This window comes from Panthera pardus, unplaced genomic scaffold (assembly GCF_024362965.1).
Source record: "Panthera pardus isolate Hobbes unplaced genomic scaffold, ASM2436296v1 HiC_scaffold_22, whole genome shotgun sequence".
Lineage (NCBI taxonomy): Eukaryota > Metazoa > Chordata > Mammalia > Carnivora > Felidae > Panthera > Panthera pardus.
Window position 1 is genome coordinate 13,593,236 of NW_026526788.1, and position 25,944 is coordinate 13,619,179.

At 41.2% G+C, this 25,944-nt stretch overlaps 1 protein-coding gene across 4 annotated transcripts in view; it reads left to right on the forward strand.

Annotated features, from left to right (window-relative positions):
- PRKG1 (protein kinase cGMP-dependent 1) overlaps positions 1–25,944 on the forward strand; it is a 1,256,614-nt gene that overhangs the window by 443,760 nt on the left and 786,910 nt on the right. For all 4 annotated transcript variants that reach the window (XM_053910263.1, XM_019430062.2, XM_019430063.2 and 1 more), the window contains exon 3: positions 13,395–13,508. In XM_053910263.1, the coding sequence (XP_053766238.1) occupies positions 13,395–13,508 (114 nt within the window). The remainder of the gene's footprint in view (positions 1–13,394; positions 13,509–25,944) is intronic.

Below are 25,944 nucleotides of genomic sequence, written 5' to 3' on the forward strand. Positions count from 1 at the left end.
TAGAATGGACTGGATTGCCAAGGAAGCCAATTGCATCAAAAATCAATAAATTGTAAAGGTTGTGATTCACGAATACATTTGTATTTTTAAGACATTAAATAAGATCGAACACTGTGTTTCATAACTACCATGAGTTTGAAAGAGGGGAGTACAAACAATATTTAACAATATTTAAAGATTTAAAGGTATCTGCAACTGTCAATATCTTAATAAAATGTGGTTTCTTTTTTTAAATATATTTTTCAGGTTTGTTTATTTTGAGAGAGAGAGAGAGAGCAGGGGAGGGGCAGAGAGGTAAGGAGAGAGCGGATCCCAAGCAGGCTCCACCATGTCAGCACAGAGCCCAAAGCAGGGCTTGAACTCGTAAACTGTGAGATCATGGCCTGAGCTGAAACCAAGAGTCGGATGCTTAACTGATCCACCCAGGTGCCCCTCAAAATGTGGTTTCTATTGGTGACAATGCCTTAAGTACTGTTAAGCAGGTATGGTTTGTTACTGTGGAAAAGCCCCACTTCAATTAGAACTTAGTAAAACTGAAAATAGAAAGATTTTATCCAGGTTCTCAGAACCCTGAATTCTATTCGGTTAAGAACCTTTGAACTAGACCACGAAATTTGAATGCAAGAATGACAGGTGAAGTTTCAGGCTCTGGTTAACTTAGAGAAGATCCCAGTTTGTGCAAAGACTGGACACACGAGGCTAGGAACTGGAGTTTGATCCCAGAGAAACTAGTAAGAATTTCTTAACAGGGGGCTCTGGATCAGAATAATACCCAAGGAAGATGATTGATCTTCTCTGCTGTATGGTTTTGTGGCAGAGAATCCAGGGAAGGAGCCATGTCCGTTGTGAACAGGGCCTACGGCAGAGTTTCAGTTAAGGGACAAAATCGGTGCGTTATGTGTGCTATTAGAGGTTATTTGTAGTCATCGATAGTGTGACGTACGGATGACTTGGCTGTCCTTAGTCACAGAGTTAAGTTGAGAAGGGATGAAGGGTGATTTTGGAAGGAAAATGAGGTCACAAGTGAGGCCTCCCCTAAAGAGAGCAGGAGAGTAGTTATTCAAGAAAAAGTGGGGGGCCAAAGCATCTCTGATTGCTAAACATTCTTGTAAAGAGTAATAAAATACTATGACATTGGTAGCCAGTCTTCTAATTGAGCACTTACTCTGTGCCTATGCTAAATCCCCGTGTTTTTAGGAGCTTTACTGGGATATAATTCACATCCCATACAATTTGCCCTTTTAAGGTGTTCGATTCGGTGCATTCTGGAATATTCAAAGTTGTGCATCCAAAGCCACGGTTACCCCCAGATGAAACCCCGCACCCCGGAACTGTCACGCTCCAACCCCTCCATCCCTCCTGAGGGCCCTGGGCAATTATTAATATACTTTCTCTAAAGATAGGACTGTTCTGACTGTTGCACATACGTGGAATCCTACAGCCCGTGGTCCTCGTGATTGACTTGTTTGACTTCGTAGGTGTTCATCCCTGCTTCTGGCGGGACCCCGTTCCTTATGTGGTGGAGGAACACGTCACCTTGTTGATCCATTTACCACTTACGTCCTCTGTACGCATTAGTTCTTTCTGCCATTGCCCCTGATGGCACAGGAGAGGAGTGTTGGCTCTTTGCTTCTACGGTCTGCTTCTCTGGAAATACCATCTTGAACCCCCTTCCTTTGTTCTGTGGCACAAGAGGGCGAACACTGCCTCTTTGGTGTGGGCAGTGGTTTTCAAACCCAAGACTCTCCCTCCTCCCCTGCCCCAGGCCATTTGTACAACAGCTTCCCGAGGGAATAAATCAAAACTTTTTTTTTCATCTTTTGATAGATGCTTAGAGTTATTTTGCAGGGTGGATGGTTGTTCCTTTGGGTTTTTTTTTTCTCTCTGCTTTTTAAAAAGGGGAAGGTAGGTAAGTGCTCACCGTATACTCTGGAGAATCCTGGCCTTATATAAAATGGAAAAAAAAAACTACATATATTACATCCAGTGTAGGTAGTTTAGATTGTCAAATAAAAACTTTTCCTTGTGAGATGTGTACTACTGGGTAAAACAAAGTACAGAAATACTTCCAATAAGTGGAGGGGGAGTGAGAGGTTGACACTTTTTTTTTTTTTTTTTTTGAGAGAAAGAGAAAGATGGTGGGGGGGAGGAGTAGAAAGGGGGGGGGGGGAGAGAGAGAGAGAGAGAGAGAGAGAGATACAGATCCAAGCAGGCTCCATGCTGTCAGCACAGAACCTGACGTGAGCTTCATTGCGCAAACTGTGAGGCCTTGACCTCAGTCAAAGTCAAGAGTCGAATGCCCAGTGACTGAGCCACCCAGGCGTCCCAGAGACGGACACTTTTGTTTTTTGTTTTTCTTTTTCTTGTGGACTATAGAGACAATAGAATAAACATGAAATCCTAAGGCTAACCCACCAGCAAGATCACAGCTGTGGACCTTTTCACTCTTAGTTCAATCTGTTGACCAGTGAGAACCTACTAACCTCCCACTATTTACAACCAGGCATTAAATGACTGTCCCTCTGTCAGCTGAGGGTTTGCTGATGGGTGTGGAAAGCTTCGTCTCACACCAGGCTTTCACTGAAATCTCCTGTGAATCCTACGATCCTAAATGTGATGAACCCACCTTGGGGTTCACTCTCCTTAAAACTATCTTTTTTTTTTTTCTTGTCTAAAGGAAATTGTAAGAAGGACTCCATCTATATCTTCATCTTGACATAAGTATTATCTAGTGATCCTAACCCTATAAACTATGATACGGTTATCCCAAATCTACAGTGAAGTAAATCGAGACCGAATTAGAGAATTCATTCAAGATCCCAAAGCCAGTCAGAGCTACAGCCAGGACCCAGTGTTTTCAAGGGTATCTGGAAAAGAGCTGCCATTCCAACATCAGTAAGATAGTCTTACAAGTCTTGCTTCAAAATGTTCCGTACTTCTATTTGACATGACATCTGCTGGGGAGAATTACCCAGTAAATAGACTTGTGGCTTTATCCAATCCCGGAGCAACGTGGTTTGCTTCAGTATTGCAACCTGGTGTTAACCTTACTTGAGTTTGGAATTTACATCTGGTGGAGGTTAAATGATGAACAGCAGAAGTCAAAAATTTCCCCTTAAATGTAGAGTATTTTCTACGTGCACAGATTGTATCGGGTTTTCTCCGCCTGGGCACAGCTCCCACTTGGGGCCAAATAATGCTTTGTTGTGGGGCTGTCCTTGTTGTGGGGCTTCCCAGCATTCTTGGCTTCTGCCAATGAGACACGGGTAAGACACCCCAAGTGGTGACAACCAGAAATATTCCCAGACATTGCCCAGTATTCCCTGGAGACAAAATGGGCCCCAGTGGAGAACCACTGGGTTAGGTTCTCCCAAGCTTACCATTAAAACAAAGGCATGATTCGTGCCCACAAGTCTGACAGTGTTAGCGGTCCTTTTGCCATGTGCCCCTCTTCGAGAAGGTACAGAAGTGGCCATTCCTGGTCTCGGCTAATTGAAGGTACTCCTGAACTTTAGAAATGATACAGCAGGAGTACATTATACATTGCTGAAATTAAGCTTAATAAACGTGACTTAATTAAGACAAATTATCTGTTCACCTCTTCATTGACTCAGGGAATCGTCCGTCTGCTCCCCTGTCCTACAAGTGCCTCTCTCTCCTCTGTCCTGGCTTTTCTCATCACTGGAAATTGAAATTAGTCCATGGACATTCATCTAGTGCTTTTTGTGTACTTTAAAATGCTAGGATTTTATTTTTTATCTTTATTTTTTTTTTAATGATTAAAAAAAATTTTTCATGTTTATTTTTCTGAAAGGAGACAGCGTGAGCAGGAGAGGGGCAGAGAGCGAAGAAGACACAGAATCCGAAGCAGGCTCCGGGCTCTGAGCTGTCAGCACGGAGCCTGACGCAGGGCTCGATCTCACGATCTGTGAGATCATGGCCTGAGCTGCCATCTAGAATCAGATGCTTAACCAACTGAGCCACCAAGGTGCCCCTATAATTATCATTTTTTTTTAATTTTTATTTAAAAAATTTTTAAAGGTTTACTTTTTTTTAGAGAGAGAGAGAGAGAGAGCAAGCAAGCAAGCAGGAGAGGGGCAGAAAGAGAGGGATGCACAGAATCAGAAGCATGCTCCGGGCCCACACTGTCAGCACAGAAAGAAAGAACTGTGACCGCACTGAAGCGGTCCTCGAACTCACTAATTATGAGATCATGACTTGAGCCGAAGTCAGACGCTCAACCGACTGAGCCACCCAGGTGCCCCAAAGCGCTAGAATTGTAAAACACAATGTCTGTGAAGATGGTAGAATTAAGACGCTTGTGAAGTTCTTCCAGAATCCTGTTGACACATCTGTGATAGTGTCAGTGTGTTCTCTCCTCCAGTATCTCCAAGGGCAGGATTCGGCAATGTACATTGTTCATCCCAGATTTCCACTCTGATGATTCAGAGGATTCTCTATATACAAATTGCTTACATTTCAGACTGTTTCCCCATCTAGGTTTCCTTTGTAAATATGTGCATGCCCCCTATGACCTCGGTTAGAAACAAACACACTTGATGCTCAGATATGTGCATTTTTATTTCTTACTCTCTTGTGGGTTTTGTTTTTTTTTTTTTTTTTCGTTCTCTCCCTCCCCCCCCCCCCCCCCCGCCCACCCCCGTCTCCATAAGACAGATGTTTAGTTCTGGACATCTCGTTAATGTTTTTTATTCTCTTATTACCAAGAGTAACTATGATGATTATATTTCATATTCAGATATATATTGATCTGTTGTAATTCAGTGTAATGAAAAATTGTGTCAAGTCCTGACCAGAGAGGAAATCAGATTTGCCTAAGGAAAGAAGTCTGCTATCATATATCTTCAACTAGCCTCTTAAACCTCAGGCTCTGTTTCATTCCATTCGGGTAACTAGTATTTTTGTGCTCCCTCTAAGAATTATAGCTATGATGATATCAAAGAAAAGTGACTTCTTTTGAATGGGAAGCTTGCTCCTAACTACAGTCCAGATGTCCTGGGGCACCTGGGTGGCTCATTCGGGTAAGCATAAGACTGTTGGTTTTGGCTCAGGTCATGATCTCACAGCTCATGGGTTCGAGCCCCATGTCGGGCTCTGCCCTCAAAGCATGGAGCCTGCTTTGGATTCACTCTCTCCCTTCTTCTCTCTCTGTCCCTCTCCCTGCTTGTGCTCTCTCACTCTCTTTCAAAAATAAACATAAAACAGGAGAATCTGATGGCCTGACACTTAAAGAAACTAGAACACAAATAGTTGAGGGAAAAACCTCTTCTCGTCCTCCAAGAGAAAACCAATCTGCAAAATACCTAACTAGAAGTGGGTGAAGCAAGCTTTGGAAGAAATAAGTAATACTAGAACAGGGAAGTTTCTCATAGAGTTCCATTCAAGGGCCAGAGAACAATTTTCAATCATCAAGATTAACACTACATTGAAGGAGCAAAAGTATGGATCCGGAGAGACCATAGCCATTTGGATTTAAAGCAATCTTGAACAGAAAACAGATAAGGTACTGACATGCAGCCATTTTTAAATTCAAGAGCACACTTGTGTCTCTTTGTGAGGCCATCTTTTTCCTTCTTATGCTGGCTTCGAAAAAGCCTACCTGAATGCTTACAGCTTTGAAGAAGGTATCCAAGAATGGAGTCTGTTCCTGGTAACTGGATGGTGTTTTGCTCTAGCCCACAGCAGCCTTAGCAGTTTTTACTTTCTTCCCCAGATGGAACACCCCCAATCTGAAAAAGCCCTGCAAGGCAAGTCCGATAAAATAGTATCCCTAATCCATTTGAAAAGCAGAAAGTAGGGGCTAAAAATTCTCACCCTAAAAAAAAAAAAAATCATTCTTCTCTCTATGCGATGAGGCATGTTAAGTAAACTTATTGTGAAGTAATCATCTAGCAGCATATGTTAGTAAAGTCATTATGTTGTACACCTGAAACATATAGTGCTGTAGGCCAATTACATCTTAAGGAGGAAGAGGAAAAGAAAGGAGGGGGGAGGAGGAGGGGGGAGGGAGGATCCATAAGTGAACCCCCTCTCCTAGAGGAAACAGACCCATGCTGGTGGCCACACAGCTCAGCCATCACATGTTGAATTATTCCTGTTGAAAAACTGGCAACTCCAGAAACCCACCTGAGAGAATTCGTAATGTAAAAGCTGTGATCTTGGGCCTACAAAATCACAAAGGGGCTGGTCCAGCAGAGGGAAGGAGCAAAATGATGGGGGGGAGGTCTTATCTAGATGGGACCTTTTGACATAACACCTCTCTGCCTTTGATGGCCAGTCGAGTTGCCTTGAATGTTCCAACCGAGGTTATTGGAACTAAGCACAGAAGGTTCGTAATTAGGTTATTGCCAGCCATTCTCATTCAGCCTGCCTGTAATAAATCCCTAAGCTGATTTGCCTTATCGTGGAAGTTCTTAGGGCACAAAACCACAAGCTAGTAAAAAACCTATAAAGATAATCAAAGCCAGGCGATTCTGTGTCTCCATGTAAACTCAATTTGTTTTATTTGTAGGGCCTAATTCTTACAAGAGATAGACAAGAGTATAGATACTTTATTTTTTAATGTTTATTTATTTATTTTGAGAGAAAGAGTGAGAGAGTGAAAGAGAAATGGAATCCCAAGTAGGTTCCATGCTGTCAGTGCAGGGCCTGATGTGAGGCTTGATCTCATGAACCATGAGATGGTGAACTAAGCTGAAACGGAGTTGGATGCTTAACCGATGGAGCCACTTAAGCATCCCCAAAGGTATAAATACCTCATAATGGGGTCTCTTAACACTTGGAATCTCCCAAGGGGGGTACGTGGATTGTAATGCCAGAAAGCAGAAGCGGGGAGCTGATTGATGCTCAGGGTGGCCCATGGTAGGCTTTAGGACTCAGCCCAGCCCATCACAAATGGGTGTATGGTCCTTGAAGTAGAATGTAGTTTTTATTTTAGGTACTGTGATAAAACTTTTAATTGTTCAGACTCATGGCTGGGGTCCTGAGTAAAACTCTAACCCCTAAATCGAATCTTAGCCAACTGTCCCCACGTCTCTTCTGTAAACAACTTTCACAATGGAGCAAAGCCAAATAAAAATGATTTGCGTGTTTCTTTCTTGTGGTGGAGATAGTGCAGAGTAAAAATAATGCCAATATGATACCACATTTCCTAAAAGCAAAAGTGACTATTAAGAACAAAATCAGAGTATACAGACGGATCACATTTTTGGTTGTCATTAGTTCCCTCGAATAACAGTTCTAATGGCCTCTAGTCACTGTTGAGTCCAGTTAAAGAACGTAATGGGAACATCTAGAACTTTACTAGGATGTTCTGAAAATGCCTTTCTGCTACTCTTGGGGGAAAAAAAATCTTTGATTGGGAATCTAACGTGGTTGAAAATTAAAGTATTAAAGAGTCATGAATAAATGCTAATGAATTTCTGCTATTTCTTTAAAAGAAACAGAAATTACATTCAACCATGCTGACCTTAAGTGAATTCCTCAAAATGCGCTCCTGAAGTTAATAGTGAATTATAATTATGTAAAACCTCCAAGTTGGGCTGTTTCTAAGTTGGTATGAGCCTCTGGCAAAAGTATGCTATATTTTGAGCCTGACTGACTTTTTCCCTATTTGTTTCAGCCCACATTATTCCCCTCACCACCAAAATAACCACACATAGGCCTACCTACTTTCTATGCAAGGGAGGTCAATTTCAGCCAAACTTCAAAGGTAGCCATAGCATGGAAAAAAGAGGTGGGGGGAGAACAAGAGTAGGGGAGTGGCTCCTGGATGGTCCTGATCCTTGCCAAGGACATCGATTAGGTGGGAACCGGGCTCTCTGGTAGATGGCAGTAAGCTTGTGATGGTTTTATTCTTCGTTTTCATAAGTGGGCCACAGATTCTGTACTTGGAAATCCATTTGTAAGTGTATAATCACTTCTCATTTGGCTTGAAGGTTGCTCTGTGGCATAGTGAGTGAGCTTAACCGAATTCACAGTTCACATCAATAATTTACGTTGCTGGGCTCCTGGAAATCCAGACCTTTCCAAAGGTCTTCGAAAGAACTCTCTAATTAAGGCCATGTGTGTTCCTACCTTTGTTTTTAGCCCCCGTTGGTCCCGCCTCCCGGGTTACTTACTCCATCCACACAGCAGGGGTGAAGAAGGGAAAGTGATCACACAGTGACTCAGTAACATTTTAGCAACATGGTGTTTCTGTTTACCATTTAGAGTTTTCTGTTTATTAAAAAAATGCTTTTTGGACCATTCTCATCTATCCTGTGTGATCACATTCCTCACTTCCATGGCTATTGTGAATATAGTGACCCTGTAGTATTTCACTTAACCTGGAAAAGATGTTTTCTATCCAGATTTCTGTTTCTCAGATACAATCTGTTCCAGTAAATCGCTTGCTAAATCTTTTTGCTTTTGTTTTTTTTTTTTAGAATGTTTATTCATTTTTAAGAGAGAGAGAGAGAGAGAGAGAGAGAGAGAGAGAGAGAGAGACAGAAGGGGAGGGACAGAGAGAGAGGGAGACACCTCTCCCTCTGAAGCGGGCCATGTGCTGACAGAAGAGTCCAATGAAGATGCGGGGCTCGAACTCATGAACTGTGAGATCATGACCATAGCTGAAGCTGGATGCTTAACTGATTGAGCCAGAGGTGCCCCCCCACCCTTTTTTTTTTTTTTTTTTTACTATCTAATCAATATGGAATATATTCTCTTCTCTTCTCAACACTGATTATTCAGATATATGTGAATACCTATAATATGTAGGCATGTTGGTACCTATCTTTAAAAAAATGAGTTAGACATGAGAAAATTAGGCAAATATGAAAACAATCAGGAAAATGAGTTGGAACCAGAAACGCATTTGTACACGTTTCAGACCTGAGTCATATATAATTCTGACTGTGAGATTTCTGGAGGTCCTATCAAAGAAAACATATCTGTTAAAAGATTAACTATCAGTTAAAATCAATAAGTGCTGGGGTGCCTGGGTGGCTCAGTTGGTTGGGCATCCAACTATGACTCTTGGTTTTGGCTCAGGTCATGATCTCACAGGTTTGTGAGTTCAAGTCCCATATGGGGCTCTGCACTAACAATGTGGTGTCTGCTTGGTATTCTCTCTCTCTCTCTCTCTCTCTCTCTCTCTCTTTCTCTCTCTTTCTCTCTCTTTCTCTCTCTTTCTCTCTCTCTCTCTCTGTCTCTCTCCCTCTCTCCCTCTCTCCCCCTCTCTCTCTCTCCCTCTCTCCCTCTCTCCCTCTCTCCCCCTCTCCCTCCCTCCCCTCTCTCCCCCTGTCTGCCCCTCCTCTGCTCACTCTCTCTCTCTCTCTTTCTTTCTCTCTCTCAAAATAAATACACTTGAAAAACATAATCAGTTTTACACAAGCATGGTTTTTCAGAGAAGGAAGGTACACCAACACTAAGTAGCAGTGTAGTCCCTGTGGTATAGGAACAGTAAAATTTCCCAGAGTGGGGAATCTCTGGATTTTATTAATTAGCTTCCATGTGACAGGTCCATAGATGTCCTTTGAGAAACCACTGAGCTAAAGAAAGAGCTCTGTGTTTCTTGTCTTCTATTAGTTGAGAAGCCCTAATTCTTAAGCTGTCCAGAAGGAATCTTAGTAGTGGTCTTGCTCCTGTGGGTCTATTTCCACTGAAGACTTTCAACTTTGGAACCTCAACAGAGAAGTAGATTTGTCCAAAAGCAGTGATGTATGAAAGTTCTTTAGATATTGTTCATTTTGCTTTTAGTTCTCTTAATACAATTGAAGCTAGAGCTTTAAGTCAGGAAAATATTATAATGCACTGGAAAGTTGGTACTTTGGGGGTGCCTGGGTGGCTCAGTCACCATCTGACTTTGGCTCAAATCATGGGCTCACAGTTTGTGGGATCGAGTCCTGCCATCGGGCTCTGTTCTGACAAGGTGGAGCCTGCTTGGGATTCTCTCTCTCCCTCTCTGCACCTCCCCCCACTCTGAAAATAAATAAACTTAAAAAAAAGTTGTTAGCAATCTCTTTGACCTCAGCCACAGAAATTTCTTGCTTGACACATCTCCAAAGGCAAGGGAATTAAAAGCAAAAATGAACTTTTGGGATCTTATCAAGATAAAAAGCTTCTGCAGTGCAAAGGAAACAATCAACAAACCTAAAAGACAAGCGATGGAATGGGAAAAGATGTTGGCAAATGACATATCAGAGAAAGGGTTAGTATCCAAAATCTATAAAGAACTTACCAAACTCAACACCCAGAAACAAACAATCCAGTAAAGAAATGGGCAGAAGACATGAATAGACACTTTTCCAAAGAAGACATCCAGATGACCAACAGTCACATGAAAAGATGCTCAATGTCACTCATCATCAGGGAAATCCAAATCAAAGCCACATTGAGATACCACCTCACAGCGGTGGAAACAACAGATGTTGGCAAGGATGTGGAGAAATGGGAACCCTCTTGCACTGTTGGTGGGAATGAAAACTGGTGCAGCTGCTCTGGAAAACAGTGTGGAGGTTCCTCAAAAAATCAAAAATAAAACTACCCTGTGACCCAGCAATAGCACTATTATGAATTTATCCAATTATACAGGAGTGCTGATTCATAGGGGCACATGTACCCCAATGTTTATAGCAGCGCTTTCAACAATAGCCAAATTATGGAAAGAGCCCAAATGTCCGTCAACTGATGAAATGATAAAGATGTGGTTTGTATATACAATGGAGTACTACTTGGCGATGAGAAAGAATGAAATCCTGCCATTTGCAACAACATGGATGGAACTAGAGGGTATTATGCTCAGGGAAGTAAGTCGGCCAAAGACCTATCATATGTTTTCACTCATAGGTTGATATTGAGAGACTTAACAGAAGACCATGAGGGAAGGGAAGGGAAAAACTAGTTACAAATGGAGAGAGAGGGAGGCAATCATAAGAGACTCTTAAATACAGAGACCAAATGGTTGACTGGGGGTTGGGGAGAGGGGAAAGTGGGTGATGGGCATTGAGGAGGGCACCTGTTGGGATGAGCCCTGGGTGTTGTATGTAAGTGATGAATCATGGGAATCTACCCCCAAAACCAAGAGTGCACTGTATATGCTGTATGTTAGCCAATTTGACAATAAATTATATTAAAAAAAAAGTCATTTATGGGAGCTTCCAGCCTAAGGCAGTCCTTGCTGAAGCAATACTATGTCAACTGTTGGCGGTACATGGCCGAGTGGGGAAGAGGATAAAGAGAATGCATTCTGCCAGGTAGATCGCCATGACTTCTTGCAATTCCGTGTCCTTCATTCAGTATGATATCGATTTGAACCCAGAAGTTCTCAACCCCCCTAGAGAAATCTGAAACAATTACTTTCTCCATTAAAAAAAAGAAAAAACCAAACCTACTAACCTATAGGGATATTGGTTGGTTTCTGGACTAGATAACGGAATATTGTGTTTCAGTATGCTGTAATAAGCCCTCCTTCCTTTTAGATAAGGAGTATGGTGAAAATAACACCAATAGTAAGAGCTAACATGTATTGACCGTCTTCTATAGGCTGGGCATTGCACTCAGCATTTAACCTGCTGTATTATGTCATTTTGTCAACCGCCCCATGAGATAGGTGCTTTTCCTTTATCCACTTTCTTAATGAAGAAACTGGGGCATGGAGAAATTAATACCATGCCCAGAGTCACAAGGCTCATAAGGAACAGATAAGAGAACCAGAATTCAACTCCTGGTCTAACTTCTAATGACGTATAAACCTCCTAACTGCATAAAGTTCTGAGTCTGCTTCTCGTTCTCTGGTGGCAGATGAGATTCCTGAGGGGACAGGCTTACCCATGAAAGGGAAGGGGGGACATGCCATGGGCAAGGGACATCTGAGGCTTGTGAAAATACAAATTTACTGGGCTGGTTTTGATGTACCTATCAAGAGACAGAGTTTTATTTTCCGCGGTCAAGAAGTGAGGCATGACAAAAGCTAGACTGAATTTCGAGTGGCCAGACCCCCATAAGAGAGTATGTCCTAACTTTGTGAAATGTTGGACTTGTTCATCCCGGATAGCTTCTTTCCACACAGAGGAGGTGCACCCACATGGTTCAAGAGTAGCGAATAGATTTTATGTGAAATTTTATCCTAATTACCACAGAATTCTCTCTCCACCGATAACATTTGCATGAAAATGGTTTTCGGGGTAGAACAAGGTTGTCTGAAGAGTTGACCCTGCATCACTGGTACATGGATTAACTTAACAAAAAAAAGGATTTTTTTTTGTGACATTTAGGATTTTATCCCCATAGGTGTCTGAGCAAATTAGCACATGAAACCTGTGATTTTACAAATGTTATTGCTTAGTTGAAAGTAGGTTGATTTTTTTTTTTTAAGAGGGAGTGAGTTTAAAGCCCAACTCTACAAGTCAAATACTACAGGAAACGCATCAATAAGGGGGCAATTATGAAATCAATGCCTGGGGACCTGAAGTTTGGAGAGGACTTGGTGGTGTTACTTCCTTCCATGCACTAGCTAGTGCCACACAGACTTTGTCTTCTGTAGACTATGGATAAGGAACTTGGAAGAAAAATAGAAAGGGGGGATTGGTCTAGAATGCATTGTGTTGACTTTATTTCCCACTGCCGCCCCCCAATTTTGTGAGGTGATAGAATTTGTAGTCCACTTAGCTGCACCCTTTTAAAGTATATTTTTTCCATTTCCCTCATGAATAGATTTTGCCTTACTCGCAAGCGACACTGTATATCCAGGGTCCTTGTGTCCCTGGTCTTTCCTTTCTTATCATTTCATTGTCCCAGTTCTTTGTGCACAGAGAACTCCCACTGACCCCCTATCCTCGTAGTTAGTTTGTTTTTCCTTACAGTCCTTGTTGCAGGGCTGGGAAACAGATAAAACAATCTTGGCCAAGTCAGATAAGATGCTTACAAACAAAACCTACCATGAGCTGCAATTAAACAGTGCCCAAGGGTCAAAGCAATCTCCCTTTCCCTAATCACCGTGCCTTACTCAAATGAGCATTCCCCAGTATGAAACGTGCTATAGAAAATGTACCTGCTTTCTCAGTTTTACCCTCAGATTCAAAATGACATCAAAATCGGAATTACCAGAGTTTTCTAAAACTGGGAAAAACACGCGTTTATTCTTTTGTCCCCTTTTTTCAGGCCTGCTTTCCGTTTTATCTCACAGTGCTATCAGCGATTAATTTAAAGAAGGGTGGCATCTCTTAACCGACGTGATTTATTGTTCCTCCATTGCCTCCGAGCTAAGACTTGATGTTCACTGGTAATTGCCTCGCAGTTTTAAACATGAGCCCGGTATTCCTTCTTGCCGATGACAAATGCAACAGATGAGATGCATGGGAGAGAATTAAAGTAACATTGTCTCTTCTTTTCAGATGGTAAGGTGGAAGTCACCAAAGAAGGTGTGAAGCTGTGCACCATGGGTCCAGGAAAGGTGTTTGGAGAGCTGGCAATTCTTTACAACTGTACCCGGACAGCTACCGTCAAGAGTAAGACTGTTTTCTTATTTTGCAAATATTGCCAGCGCCGTTTTCCCCTAGAGCTTTGAGATGTTGGTTGACGTACTTCCGGATTCAGTCTCTGTGATTTTGTTAATCTATAGTTTAATTCTCACCTTGCAATGGGGTTGATACATCTGTCCGCTGAAGGAGGGTTAGCAATCAGTTCTGCCTGACTTCAGTTGTTTCACTGACTTGTGGAAAATTTTCTTTTAACCTGAAATTCCTAGAAATTAAGATTTACAAAATGCGATTCTCTTGATAAATGAAACAGAAGCAAGACCTTTTCGCTTGAAGCCGCATGCTGATACTTAAGGAATTTTTACGTATCTGTCTATTCTGGGTTACGTTCCCCCATAAATTCCACTTGTTCATTCATTGGGTTAGAAAAAATTTAAAGGAGAAATGTCCTTCGTCTCATTCAAGCCTCATTGAGCGAGATATATCCTGAATTCTAAAATTGTGTCTGAGTATATTCTTGTCTTCAGCTGCTCATCAAGCTGTATATTATAGTATTTTTTTTTCTACTGATTGAGCTTATTTTAAATCGGGGCAATAAAGCAACTTGTCTCCCTAATTTTACATGTATGTGTATATATGATTTCTCTAGCAACTCATTACTCGGTAGAAGCAGCTGCAGGCGTTGGGGAGTGGGGGGAGGTGGTTGTTTTAAATACTCCTTCCTGACTACAGGATATAATGAGTGTGTAACAAACAGAGCTGAATGCAAAAGGCAACAATGGAAGGTCCATTGCATCTTTAGGCAGATGTGTGTATTTCGTGTTGGAAATGCTCTTGGGTACACAATCCTGTGGGCCATCGCAATCACAAGTCAATTTGATTAGGTTTTCTTATCTTTCAAAAAAAGTACTATTGGCAAAATGAAAAATTATCAATCAGTTTCAGCTGGATGACATTATTTTGTTTACTGTTTTTTTTTTTTTTTCTCTCAAGTATGGCATGCGGCTAACAATATGGCACTGACCCTTGGATTGTAAAGAATTCAAGAATGCACGGCCAGCCAGAAACCCAGAAATTGTCCTGTAGGTCTTGTTAGTGAATCGCCTTTTTATTCCGTTGCGATTGCGGCCCTTAGAGGATGATTGCCTCATGATGTTTTATCTCGATCTTTGAAGGCACGAAACTCTTTTGATTGATACGCACCATGTTTTTATTTTATGTGATCATTTAATTGCATGACTCAAAGAACAATGAAGCCCAGTGAAGCATCACAGAATCTGCCACAACTTTAACTTGTTTAAAAAGTGCCTTAACTAGAAAAGAAGAGTAGTCATGACACTATTAAGTGAAACAGATTATACTCTCATGCTGCGTTTTATGAGAAATACATTCCTTGTAGGTCAAAAAAGGGACAGGAGTAACATATTTTGTTCAAAACAGGCTTTCTCTGAATTATGAATAGTGAACTGTGAACATTTTAAAATATTTTAGCCTTGTATACTGCTCGTTTAATTCTAATGAAAACCCCAGTTCCCAAGAGGTCAACAGTTGGTAATAACATGTGCTTAATCTTTTGAAACTTTGAATTATTAAAGAAATATTTTAGATAGACTAAATAGTGCATTTAAATTTTATAGCAAAGATTTTTTTTCATAAAATGATTGCTTTATGAAATTGATGAGTTTCTTATAAAATGGAGTTCATCTGCTATAGCCTCTATTGTATTACTATTTGATCCGTTGAAAAACGTCCTATATCTGATTGAGAAGGAACTGGGTGTTGAATGCAAATCACAATTCTAACCATTTGGGGCAATCAGAACATCTACATCAAAGAAAATGAGTAATGGAGCATCTTCTTTAACACAGACTCAGAAAAGGCACACACGTGTGTGTGTGTGTGTGTGTGTGTGTGTGTGTGTGTGTGTGTGTATGTGTGTGTGTATATTTCTTCATAGTGCGTACTTAAGATGTGGAGGTTGTACTGAGAAAAGAGCCTAAGGTTGATGGAGTGTAGACCTACCTCTGCGTTTATAGATGGAGAGGTTTCTGCATGAACGAGGAATAATATCTATTACCGAGAGATTCTGCGTATCGTGTAAAGAACTATAAGGTGTGAATAATGATTATTTCTTATTCAGGACCTTTTGTTCTGTCTCTTACACTATCCAGGGTGATTATACTTATGACCATGATCCTTAAGTACCACTTTAAATTTATGTTTAAATTAAACTTTCAGGCTGATCACTTTATAATTCTGATTATGTTCCATTATGGATGCTAATTTTACCAAACGACTACAGAAGAGAAACCCCCCAATGTTATCTTACTCTTCATGTGTGATATTACAAAATGGCCTTATCTGGCTTTTTAGAACCAGTCGTTTCTCGGGATTCATGATTTTGTTGGCTCTTGTCCACTTTTGTTAGCCACCATTTTGCCAGTAATGACCATTTGGCGTATGGATTCATCCACCTGGGTGTGACAGTCTACCTCTCAGGACTTCCCTCGACCTACTCAGTAGCTTGCCTATCCATGCCTCTTTCTTTCTCACTTCTGTGGGATGTGACCCCCTTTGTGTCGACATCACCTATTTTGTTTCCTGATCTCTTTCTCCTATCTTTCTCCCTAGGTCAGCCTGAAAGCTGCCTAGCATTTTAATGCATTTTTAATCTCACAGTGGTAACTAAATCCTAGGTGACAGTCAAGAGTTCCTCCATGTACATGAGTCATTTCTTGTTCAAAAGAGCACTTTTTTTTTGAAATTGTATCAGGCCATGAATAAATAAATCCCAGTGACTTCCCGCTAACAAATAGGATTCTATTACCTGTGGGCTTTTTTTTTTTTTTTTTACTTACGGTACCAAAAAAGTTGTTTTCTTTTTAAAGCTCAAAATGGATAGATGCTATAAAATACGATAAGCTTGTTCGTAGTGTTTCAACCAAAAGAAGTGCCATGATGGTTTGAAACAAGCTCCTTGTTTTTCATTCGGGAGAAATCAATTAACATGCCTCAGAAAATAAACGTATACTACTGGTTATTACGGTAACACCAGGAGAGGGGTCTGATAGCACCAAGAATAACTCTTTAAAACATTGAAACCACAAGGACATAGACAACCTGAGAGTATAGTGCAGGAAATCTACATTCAGAGTCCATTCCTGTCTTGTAAAACAGCACCATTGATGTTTTTTCCCCCTTGAGGAATGAACATATCAAAATACATAAAATTAACATTTTGTTGGAAACAAATGTAATGGATGTCTTGAGGTCATTCGTGGCTTAAACACCCTCAAGTTTTCCCTGTTATCTGTGATAGGAACACGGCCACTTGGACCGTCCATCCTATCACAAACAGTCCAGATGCCCTGGGGAGGAAAAAAAATCAATTGTTACATTTGATTTCCACAACACCAAGCAGTGTCTCCAATGGCGGTTGAACTTGACATCTTTATCTAAATATTTTGGGGTTGTGGAGACAAAAGAGTTTTACTGTCCATTTTCAAACCCCACAAAGGTTAGGGACTTCTAATACATCCTTCAGTAACCCTTGCTTCCTCGGTGCCCATACCTGGAAGCATGTTATTGTCTTGTCTTCCTAAAGTGTCATTTCTGGTCATGATTTCACTTTTCACTTCCCTCACAGCTAAAGCAATATCCATTGATACTCAGTCTGGGCCTCTTACCTTGCTTCTTTGCCCAAGGTTCTTTAAAATCACACACACACACACACACACACACACAAATGGAAACTTGAAGTTAATGGAAACCTAAAAATAGAATGGACAAAGCATTTCATTTACAACGAGAAGGGGATTCGGTGACACTTGCCCTGTGTGTGAATTTGCAAGGACATTTATGGTATTATCCTGTTTAACTGGATTTCCCACAACCATTTCTCATAACTACATAGTGATTTTTTTTTTGAGGTTTGACTTCTATGGCTCTTTGCTCCCAAATTCAGTTGTAGATGAATTGGGGTATTTTTGCCTGAAGATACTAAATTGAAGTCTCTTCCTCCTATTTTGAGTGTCCTGTTCACAAATCCCCAAACCTTAGGCACTGATTTATTCAAACACTCTCATCCAGGTAGACTGCAATATAATCCAAGAATAAAAGGTCTCTCTTTGTAGGAAAACCTCTCAACACTAGGGTAAGTTGATAACTGTGGAAAGTTAGCTGCAAAATTGGTCTATGGGGGTGTGAGGCTTTTTTATGAATTGACTTGGGCAAAGTATCTGAGTAATTATTTTTTCCTTAGATTATGTATAACAAGTATTTAAAAATTCCTCAGCATTAAAATACTTGAGTATTATCACAAAAGAGCCTAAACATCCTACAAGAAATCTAACAAATCGGTGACTTTAGTAACATCTGCTAAAAATATCTTTCTGCCTTAGCTTTTGAATACTTTCAGGTTTACAGAAGCTTTCCTAGGATATTTGTACTGGGGGAGTGGACTCATTAAGATATTGCAAGATGTCATAGACATTTTAAGAACACAGTGAAAAGGGTTGGATTTTTCAGTTTATTCTTGTTCTGAAAATTGAGTCTAGGCAGTAAGGTGGTTTGTACATTCCCATGTAGCTTGGTTTCAGACCTATTATTCAACCAGACTCAGAAAAATCTGCCTACTGTCAAAACAAACAAAAATTCTAAAGAATGCGAAAGAAATTGACCAACATTGTTTGTTCAGATACCTCTCTGTACTATAAATGTGATACTTACAAGGTCAACAGTGCCTTTTATTGGTAAAGGAACAAAAGAAATGAATGCCAATTTCATTAATCCAAGGGAATCCTAGAGAAAGCTCTTCTAGTGGCTGTAACCTTACCTAGGAAGGTGATTGAATCAAGAAGTGAGCAATTAGACACTTGTTAGGAAAACACTGTTGTCGAGTTCCAAAAAGCATCACTGAGGGTAGAGGTACATCCACGTGAGGAGATGAAGGGACATAGCCTGTGAGTACCCACTGCTGTCGTCTAGGCGGTTATTACCTGGGGTTTTAATGAGCAGCACCAGTCCTGGACTGTTGGACTCCCTGCTCCATAGAACAAAAGCGGAGGAGAGAAGTATGCTAAATGAGAATGGCTCTGTTCTGCCTTCCAGAGGCCAATTAAAAACATGCAAGCTTTGCATCCTCCTAGTCTAATGCATGCCTGCTACTAACCATCCTGAAGGGGGAGAAGCAACAAAGTAAATTTAGGCTGCAGATGACTAGAAATATGGCCCTGATCACAGAAGGAACAGAACAGGAACCTCCCAGGAATCCTCATCCTGGACAGCGAAACAGTGTTACGACAGCATCTTGGGGAAGCAGGTACATTGTTTAGTGAGTTAGCCACTATTCTGTTTAGGAAAATCTTTTTCTTTTCTTTTTTCTTTTCTTTTCTTTTCTTTTCCTTTCCTTCTTTCTTTCTTTCTTTCTTTCTTTCTTTCTTTCTTTCTTTCTTTCTTTCTTTCTTTCTTTCTTTCACAGATCACATTAGTCTCTTACAGAATGCTGTGAAATTAGTAACATAAATCCAACTATGTAATCCCTGAGAAATAAATTTCTTGATTAAAGGAATCAACTCACTAGGTACCAGTGATGCCACATAGCAGACTCACCTGAATGAATGCACGTGCAAAAGCTGTTGGATCTCCTTTCTCTATTGTTGAAGTGAAATGGAAGTGAATTTCAGAGAAGAGGAAAACCGTAAACTCCCATGTGTTTCTTTTACAAGATGAAGGGTTTTGTTTGTTTGTTTGTTTGTTTGTTTTGTCTTGATGGGAATTGTTATAGTCAGAATTTATTTGATTTATATTTACTTCCAGAAAGAGATTGGAGTTCGGTATTGATTGGGCTTGATAGACAGGCGTATGTTAGCGATGCTTCATGCTAAGAGAGGGAGCATCTCTTAGGGTCCAAGGAGGGCAATATTACTTAATTCCTTCTTGTGGCTAGATTAAGGACTCTCGCCCTCCCTCTTTTAATGAATCGGGCACCTTGAGTGTTCCCTGTACCTAGGGAATAGTCAGCCTTTAACTGATGGGATATTATTTTTTAAGGATCACAGATAATTTAATGGTAAATGTAACAATGGGCAAGGAAGGCTGATTGCTTTTTTAGCAGCTTCTTCAAGCTTGCAGAATTTTCCGCAAAGACCTGCATCATAAGAAACAACCACGCAGGGGTGCCTGGTAGGCACGGTTGGTGGGGCGTGTGGCTCTTGATCTCAGGGTCATAAGGTCAAGCCCCATGTTGAGTGCAGAGATTACATTAAAAATTTTAAATTAATGTAGTCCATAGAGCGCCTGGGGGGGCTCGGTCGGTTAAGCATCTGACTCTTGATTTCGGCTCAGGTCATGATCTCTTGGTTGTGAGTATGGAGATGACTTTGATGGATCAAGGCTTGGCACGGAGCCTGCTTTGGATTCTCTCTCTGCATCTCTCTCTACCTCTCTCTCTCTCTCTCTCTCTCTACCTCTCCCTCTCTCTACCTCTCCCTCTCTCTCTGCTTCTCTCTCTCTTTCTCTCAATGAGTAAGTAAATATTAAAAAAATAAACAAGCAAGTAATGTCCAAAAAATGCTCCCACATGGTGTAAAGTTTGCAGCAGGTTTAGTATATTGAATCTTAATTTATTTGAGAATTGTCTAAGAGAGAATTTACTATACTACTATACTACTATAATAATTTAGTATTTAATCAGATGATTGAAGAAAAAGCGAGGTAGTAACGTAGGTCAGTACTGTATATTATGTCATTATTTTTCTAGAAAATGAAACATTCCTGTCCATGGATTGCGATGGCTGTTCAACGGGAATAAGGAAGAGAGCAGAGGACATCTGAGGGCTCAGAGTGATGCTCTAAACGTAGGGCTTTCGGGCATGGTGTGGTGACACCCTCATTTTATTGCTGAGACAACTGAGTTTAAGCGACTCATTCCCTGTCCCCTAGCTGTGTAGTCAGAAGGAGGTCCGTGACTATGACACTGCGTTGCTCTCCTGCTGTCACAGGCTCTTACATTTCGTCCACAGTGGCTCATTTTGCATTTAAACACAAGTGTATCTGTAGGACCACTTCTATTGACCTTAGGCTTCATCTCCACAAAAAAGTTACACAGCATGTTGCCATTGTGGGTTTTTAAAATTTTTAGATGGTAACATATGGACCTACATTAAGTACATCTGTTAGGAAAGGATGAATCCTGAGATATGAGGAGAGGGTCATAAGCTTAAAGCCTTCGAGACACATAACAAGCAATCTGTACCAATTTGGGGATCTAGCTTTTGCAGTATACTGAGACACTTGATTGTCTGATATAATGAAACTTTATGGTTCAACATCTGAGACATCACTCAGTAGCTACACGTTTCTTTTACGGAATATATTAGTCAATGAATTTCTTAAAAGTAGGAGTTACAGAAGTTGAAACAGCAACTAAGAAACACCTAACAAAGGACTTTTTAATGTTATTTTTTGTGATGTAACAGATCGATTAAGGTACAAGAAAAAAAAAATTGAGCCGTGATACGCATGTTTTACTTTTGTTTCCCCCAGAGGAAACACAATCTCAGCAATTCATTGGCAAATCTGAGAGCCCGCTCTTCTTCTGGGACGTCCTTTGTGGACTGGATACATTTCTAAGTACCCATGGTAACAGTGCTTTATAATTTACAGCCTGTTCCCCGGGCATTATCTGATGTGATCCTCAAAATATCCCAATCGAGTAGGTGACAGAGGTTGTCCCTAATTTCCTGGGTGACAAAGTGGAGGCCAAGATCGTGGAGTCCACAATCATTTACAAACCATCTGATACAAATTGACGTAGAAGCGTTGGAAACACTTACTATAGACAACCCTCCCTCCCTTCCCTCAAATGTGTAGACCTTGAAATGAGTCTGTAACGTGGCTACTACCCCCACACAAGTGTAGACTCTTGATTAGGGAACTTCAAATGATCATTATAGTGTTTATCAAACCGTGGTGCCTACGACAGCATCAGCGTCCTCCGAGCACTTGTTAGAAGATGCTGGATATTTTGCATTTCTATCCATTCAGAAATCTTCGGGGCGGGTCGCAGCAATCTGTGTAAAGCAAGTTCTCCAGGTGATTGTGAAGCATCCAGAGTTTGAGGACCACTGATCTATACCCTAGAGATGCTTAATTTGTATTCAGATAACACTCTTCCCTGCATTCAAATGTCAACATTGAAGAATTCAAAGGAAATTTGCAGACACTAATAATAATTACTGTTCTTCTGGATATGCTTTTCTCTACTATTTTGTTGCTGTTGAGCAGAGATATTTAAGAAAAGTTGCATTTTTCTTTTAGAGTGAAACACAGCATTCTTGGCTGACTGCCAGCATTGTGCAGATTATTAACATATTCTTTTGAAGAAGAGTGAGAAGCAAAATTAAAAGAGAAACAGGTTGAGAGGGAAGGAAAAAATTAAAAAATCATGGACTGCTGGGCTATGTTGTTAACAAGAATAACTTTTAGATTTATTGAATTTGATGGCTAGGATGTTGGTAGGAAAACAGAGCAAAGAAAAAAGTTTTATTTGATTTTTGTTGTTCTTTCTCACGGTCACGAATATAGTTTGGATTAGGTGAAAACCAATATGGATGGGCATTTTGAAGAGAACAACTGACGTGGAGATGTCTGAATAAGTGCCCTGCTTTTCCCTGTTGGGTTAAATGCTTTTCCCTGTTGGGTTAAATCTAGTCCATTGGACCAAGAGTGGAAGAGGTCCTTTATAGTCCGTGGAGGCGGTCATTGATCTAATTTACGGTGAGGGACCCAGCAGTCCTAGATGGATTGCAGATCTCTTGGCATCTAAAATGAGAGGATAAAAAGGCATCCATGTATTAGAGTCCTTGAGAAGGAATTGGGGGGAGGGCGATGATTAGAATTAAGACGGGTGGAGATCTGAGTTCTGGTGCGCTGCAGGTTGCTGGTGAGGAAGCTAGCCAGCTCCTCCTTTCTGCACGAGTCTTAGAGAATTATTTTTACTGTAAATGTGGCAGTAGATGGTAGAAAATTAGTGTCAACTGCTCAGAAAGGCAGGGATGAGAGGGCTGAGAAATGATGGTAGCTTAAGAAGCTAGACTGTGTGTTCTGTACCTAAGCCATTCTCTTACTCCTTCTCTCTAAAGGACAGTCTGCTTTACTAATAATCCACATTTTATGCCCTCGTAATTCCTCTCACTGTTGACTCGAAAGCATTGTTGTCTGTAGTTTCCTGACTGGGATCGATCAGTGTTCTGCAAACTGTCTTCACAACTGAATTCTGTGTTTATTTCCAAAGCAAAATCTCACGGAGCGCTTTTGTGTGTGAAGTTTGTTAAGAGCGGCTTTTGTTGGTTACGGATGGGGGAGCAGCCTCCAGGGACCCCATCTAGCTGCTCTGAACCCCCTTATTCTTGATGTCGTCTTACGTGTCTCCCTGTTTTCAACACTTCTCTGGCGATTCTGTGGTTGTTGTTCAAATAACACAGCGTGAAAAACACTGCTCTAGTTGAATCCAAGGGTACATGGTGTGTCTGAGTGGTAGTAATTTTTAATAACCCATCTTCGTGCACTTACACAGGCTGTGAGCATGATCTCTAACCTTCAACGATGGCCCCGTACCATAGGGAGCCATGGCGGGACTGCACTGATGAGGCAGCTGAGCCTTAGAAGGCTTCATTCACTTCCTTCAGGTCACACAGGTAGATTGCTAAGCTCTACCCCCTCCTTGGCGTTTGCCAGGAAGACCCTGAACTCCATTGCCTGAAACTTTGTTCTTGGCAATTGGTAGGCGAAGATCCCACTTCAGATCTATATCATCACTTATCTGGAATTTCTGAGACTCGTATCAAATTCTTGAGGCACTGATAGACACCAGAGAGCATCACCCAAGAGAGGGCACGTCCCTACCATTTAAGTGTTGAGAACCTAGTTGGAGAGAGTGGATAAAGGTAGGTTATGGAATCCCACGCAAACCAGAGACAGAGAAATAGAGGAATTTTGAGGGGGCAGGAGATGGCTCTGGGCTGGCATGGGCAGATGCCCACAGACACCGACCTAGGCCAGAATTAATGAGTAGACTAGTTCAGAGTACAGGATCTGGAATCCCGTTGCCTGGGTTCAGATTCTCGGCCTCTCGCTCTGTGCCCGTCGGAAAATAATTTAATGGCTGTGAATCCTCCCTGGGCCTCAGTTCTTTTACCTTTAAATTGGTAAGGACCTACCTGATCATTATGGCAAAGACGAAACAAGGGGCTCTCTGCAAATGGCTTAGTGCAGGAAACTAGCACGCGGTGCATTCAGTAAGCACTAACTGATCTTCTGCCCCTGTTCACTTTACAGCTAAAACTACAAAAGCAGGAAAGGATTATGTACTAGTTGGGACCTTCATTATCTGAAGAACCTGGGAAGTACCCCTGGGGAGCCCAGGGCATAGCTTGATACCCCACAGGTAGAGCAGTGGAGGAAAGGGAACAGGCCACATTCCCAAGGCTGACGCCCCTGGAGAGATCCCACATCCGGACAGAGACCTCCTTTTGCCACTATTACCCAGAAACATTGGTGCAGATGTACACTTTGAAAGAAGTGGTGTCAGAAGCCCCAACATCAAAACCAAAGTTTGGGTAAGGGTGTAGGGGGCGGTGATGGGATTACGCTTTTGCTTGGACGCGTGCCTTTGGACCTGGCGGAAGGAAGGAATATCTGTGCTGTCTGAAGCCATCTTGTTCTCACGTCCCTCCTGGGCTGAATTCTCAAGACTTCCATGAGAAATGTGTGTGTTGGTGGTAAGTGTGCATGGCCCTGAATGGGTGCCTACTGCATCAAGGCCTTAGACAGATTAACAATAGATAGCTAGTGGACGTGCCTTTAAAATGGCAATTATTTTCCAAAGCAAGATTTCAGGCAAATGACACCTATAATTTGTATCTTAAGGTGCAGCCTGAAAACTCAAGACTTCTGGTGTACAATTAGTTTGGCCCCTTTGATTGCCTCAGGAAAAAACATTATCTTTTCTATATTTACCATGTTCTTTCTGGATAAATACGGTGGTGATGGCCGCAGTTATGGTTGAAATCCATTGTCTACCCCACTCTCTCCCACCCAAACACGTTCAGCCTCCTTACTTCCTGGCCAAAACCTTTGCCTTTCATCTGTATTTGAATTTAGCAATTCCTGGTTTCCCTAAAGTTAGAGTTACCCTGAGTTCTGGGAATTGTTCATATTTATCGCCTTTCACTGTCATTGACTACTTTGAGGCAGAATTCTAGCAATTTCGATGGAATGTACCACAGAAGAACATGCGATCACAGTTATCCATGAAGCTTGAGCATAACACAAAACAAAGTGAGCTAACACACACACACACACACATATACGTATGTATATATATGTATACGTGTATATATGTATATGTATATATATACGCATGTATATATATATACATATGCACATATGTGTGTATATATATATACACACATACATACATACATACATACATACATACATACATACATATGGATTCTCAGCAATGTGAAATGGCCCAAACTATGTACAGTTCAAAATGTAATACATAGAGTTCTAAGACCATCGAGATCTATAAAATAGAGTTTCTGAAATACTCAACGTCTCCTGAAGCTCAAATTTGAGATAGGGAGAGACCTGAGGTCTCAAGCATCCCTCCCTTTGTCTATCCTTATAATGTTTGAGGATTAATAAACACAGAAATGAGCTGTAGATGTTTGGAGGCCTTTTAAAAACGGATCAGGGCACATTAAGAGTCTTAGATTTGAAAAGGCAGGAAAAGAAAGTCCTGAATGAGAGCTGTGATCTTTTATTTACTGATTCTCTGTCTCCTACTTGTACTTCTGGTTTTTCAGCCAGAATGGTTCAGGCCAAGAACAATAGTAAATAACTGTAAACACAGCAGGACTATTTTTCTGTACTGACGTTTTCCCTAATACTTCCTTGAATGAATTTAACGTGTCTTTACGATTTTTAAAAATATTTTTCTGATCGTAAACATGTTGAGAAAATACGTAGATGTAAAGATTTCTTTTTTTTTTTTATTATTTTTTTAAACACTTATTTATTTTTGAGAGACAGAGAGAGAGCATGAGCAGGGGAGGGGCAGAGAGAAAGGGAGACACAGAATCCGAAGCAGGCTCCAGGCTCTGAGCTGTTGGCATAGACATATGCTGTCAGCATAGAGCCCAATGTGGGTCTCGAACTCACAAACCGCGTGATCATGACCTGAGCCGAAGTCAGATGCTCCACCGACTAAGCCACCCAGGCACCCCTACATGTAAAGCTTTCTTAACAAAGCCATTAAAACCCTCTACCCAGAAAGAATACTGTGAACATGTTGCACTGTCTTCTTTTCCTTCCTGGATGTCCTCAAAGGTAGGAACAGCCTGTTCCCGTTTCATGCACGGGCCAGTTCTGAACGTGGTTTATTTGTTGACAATTGGTA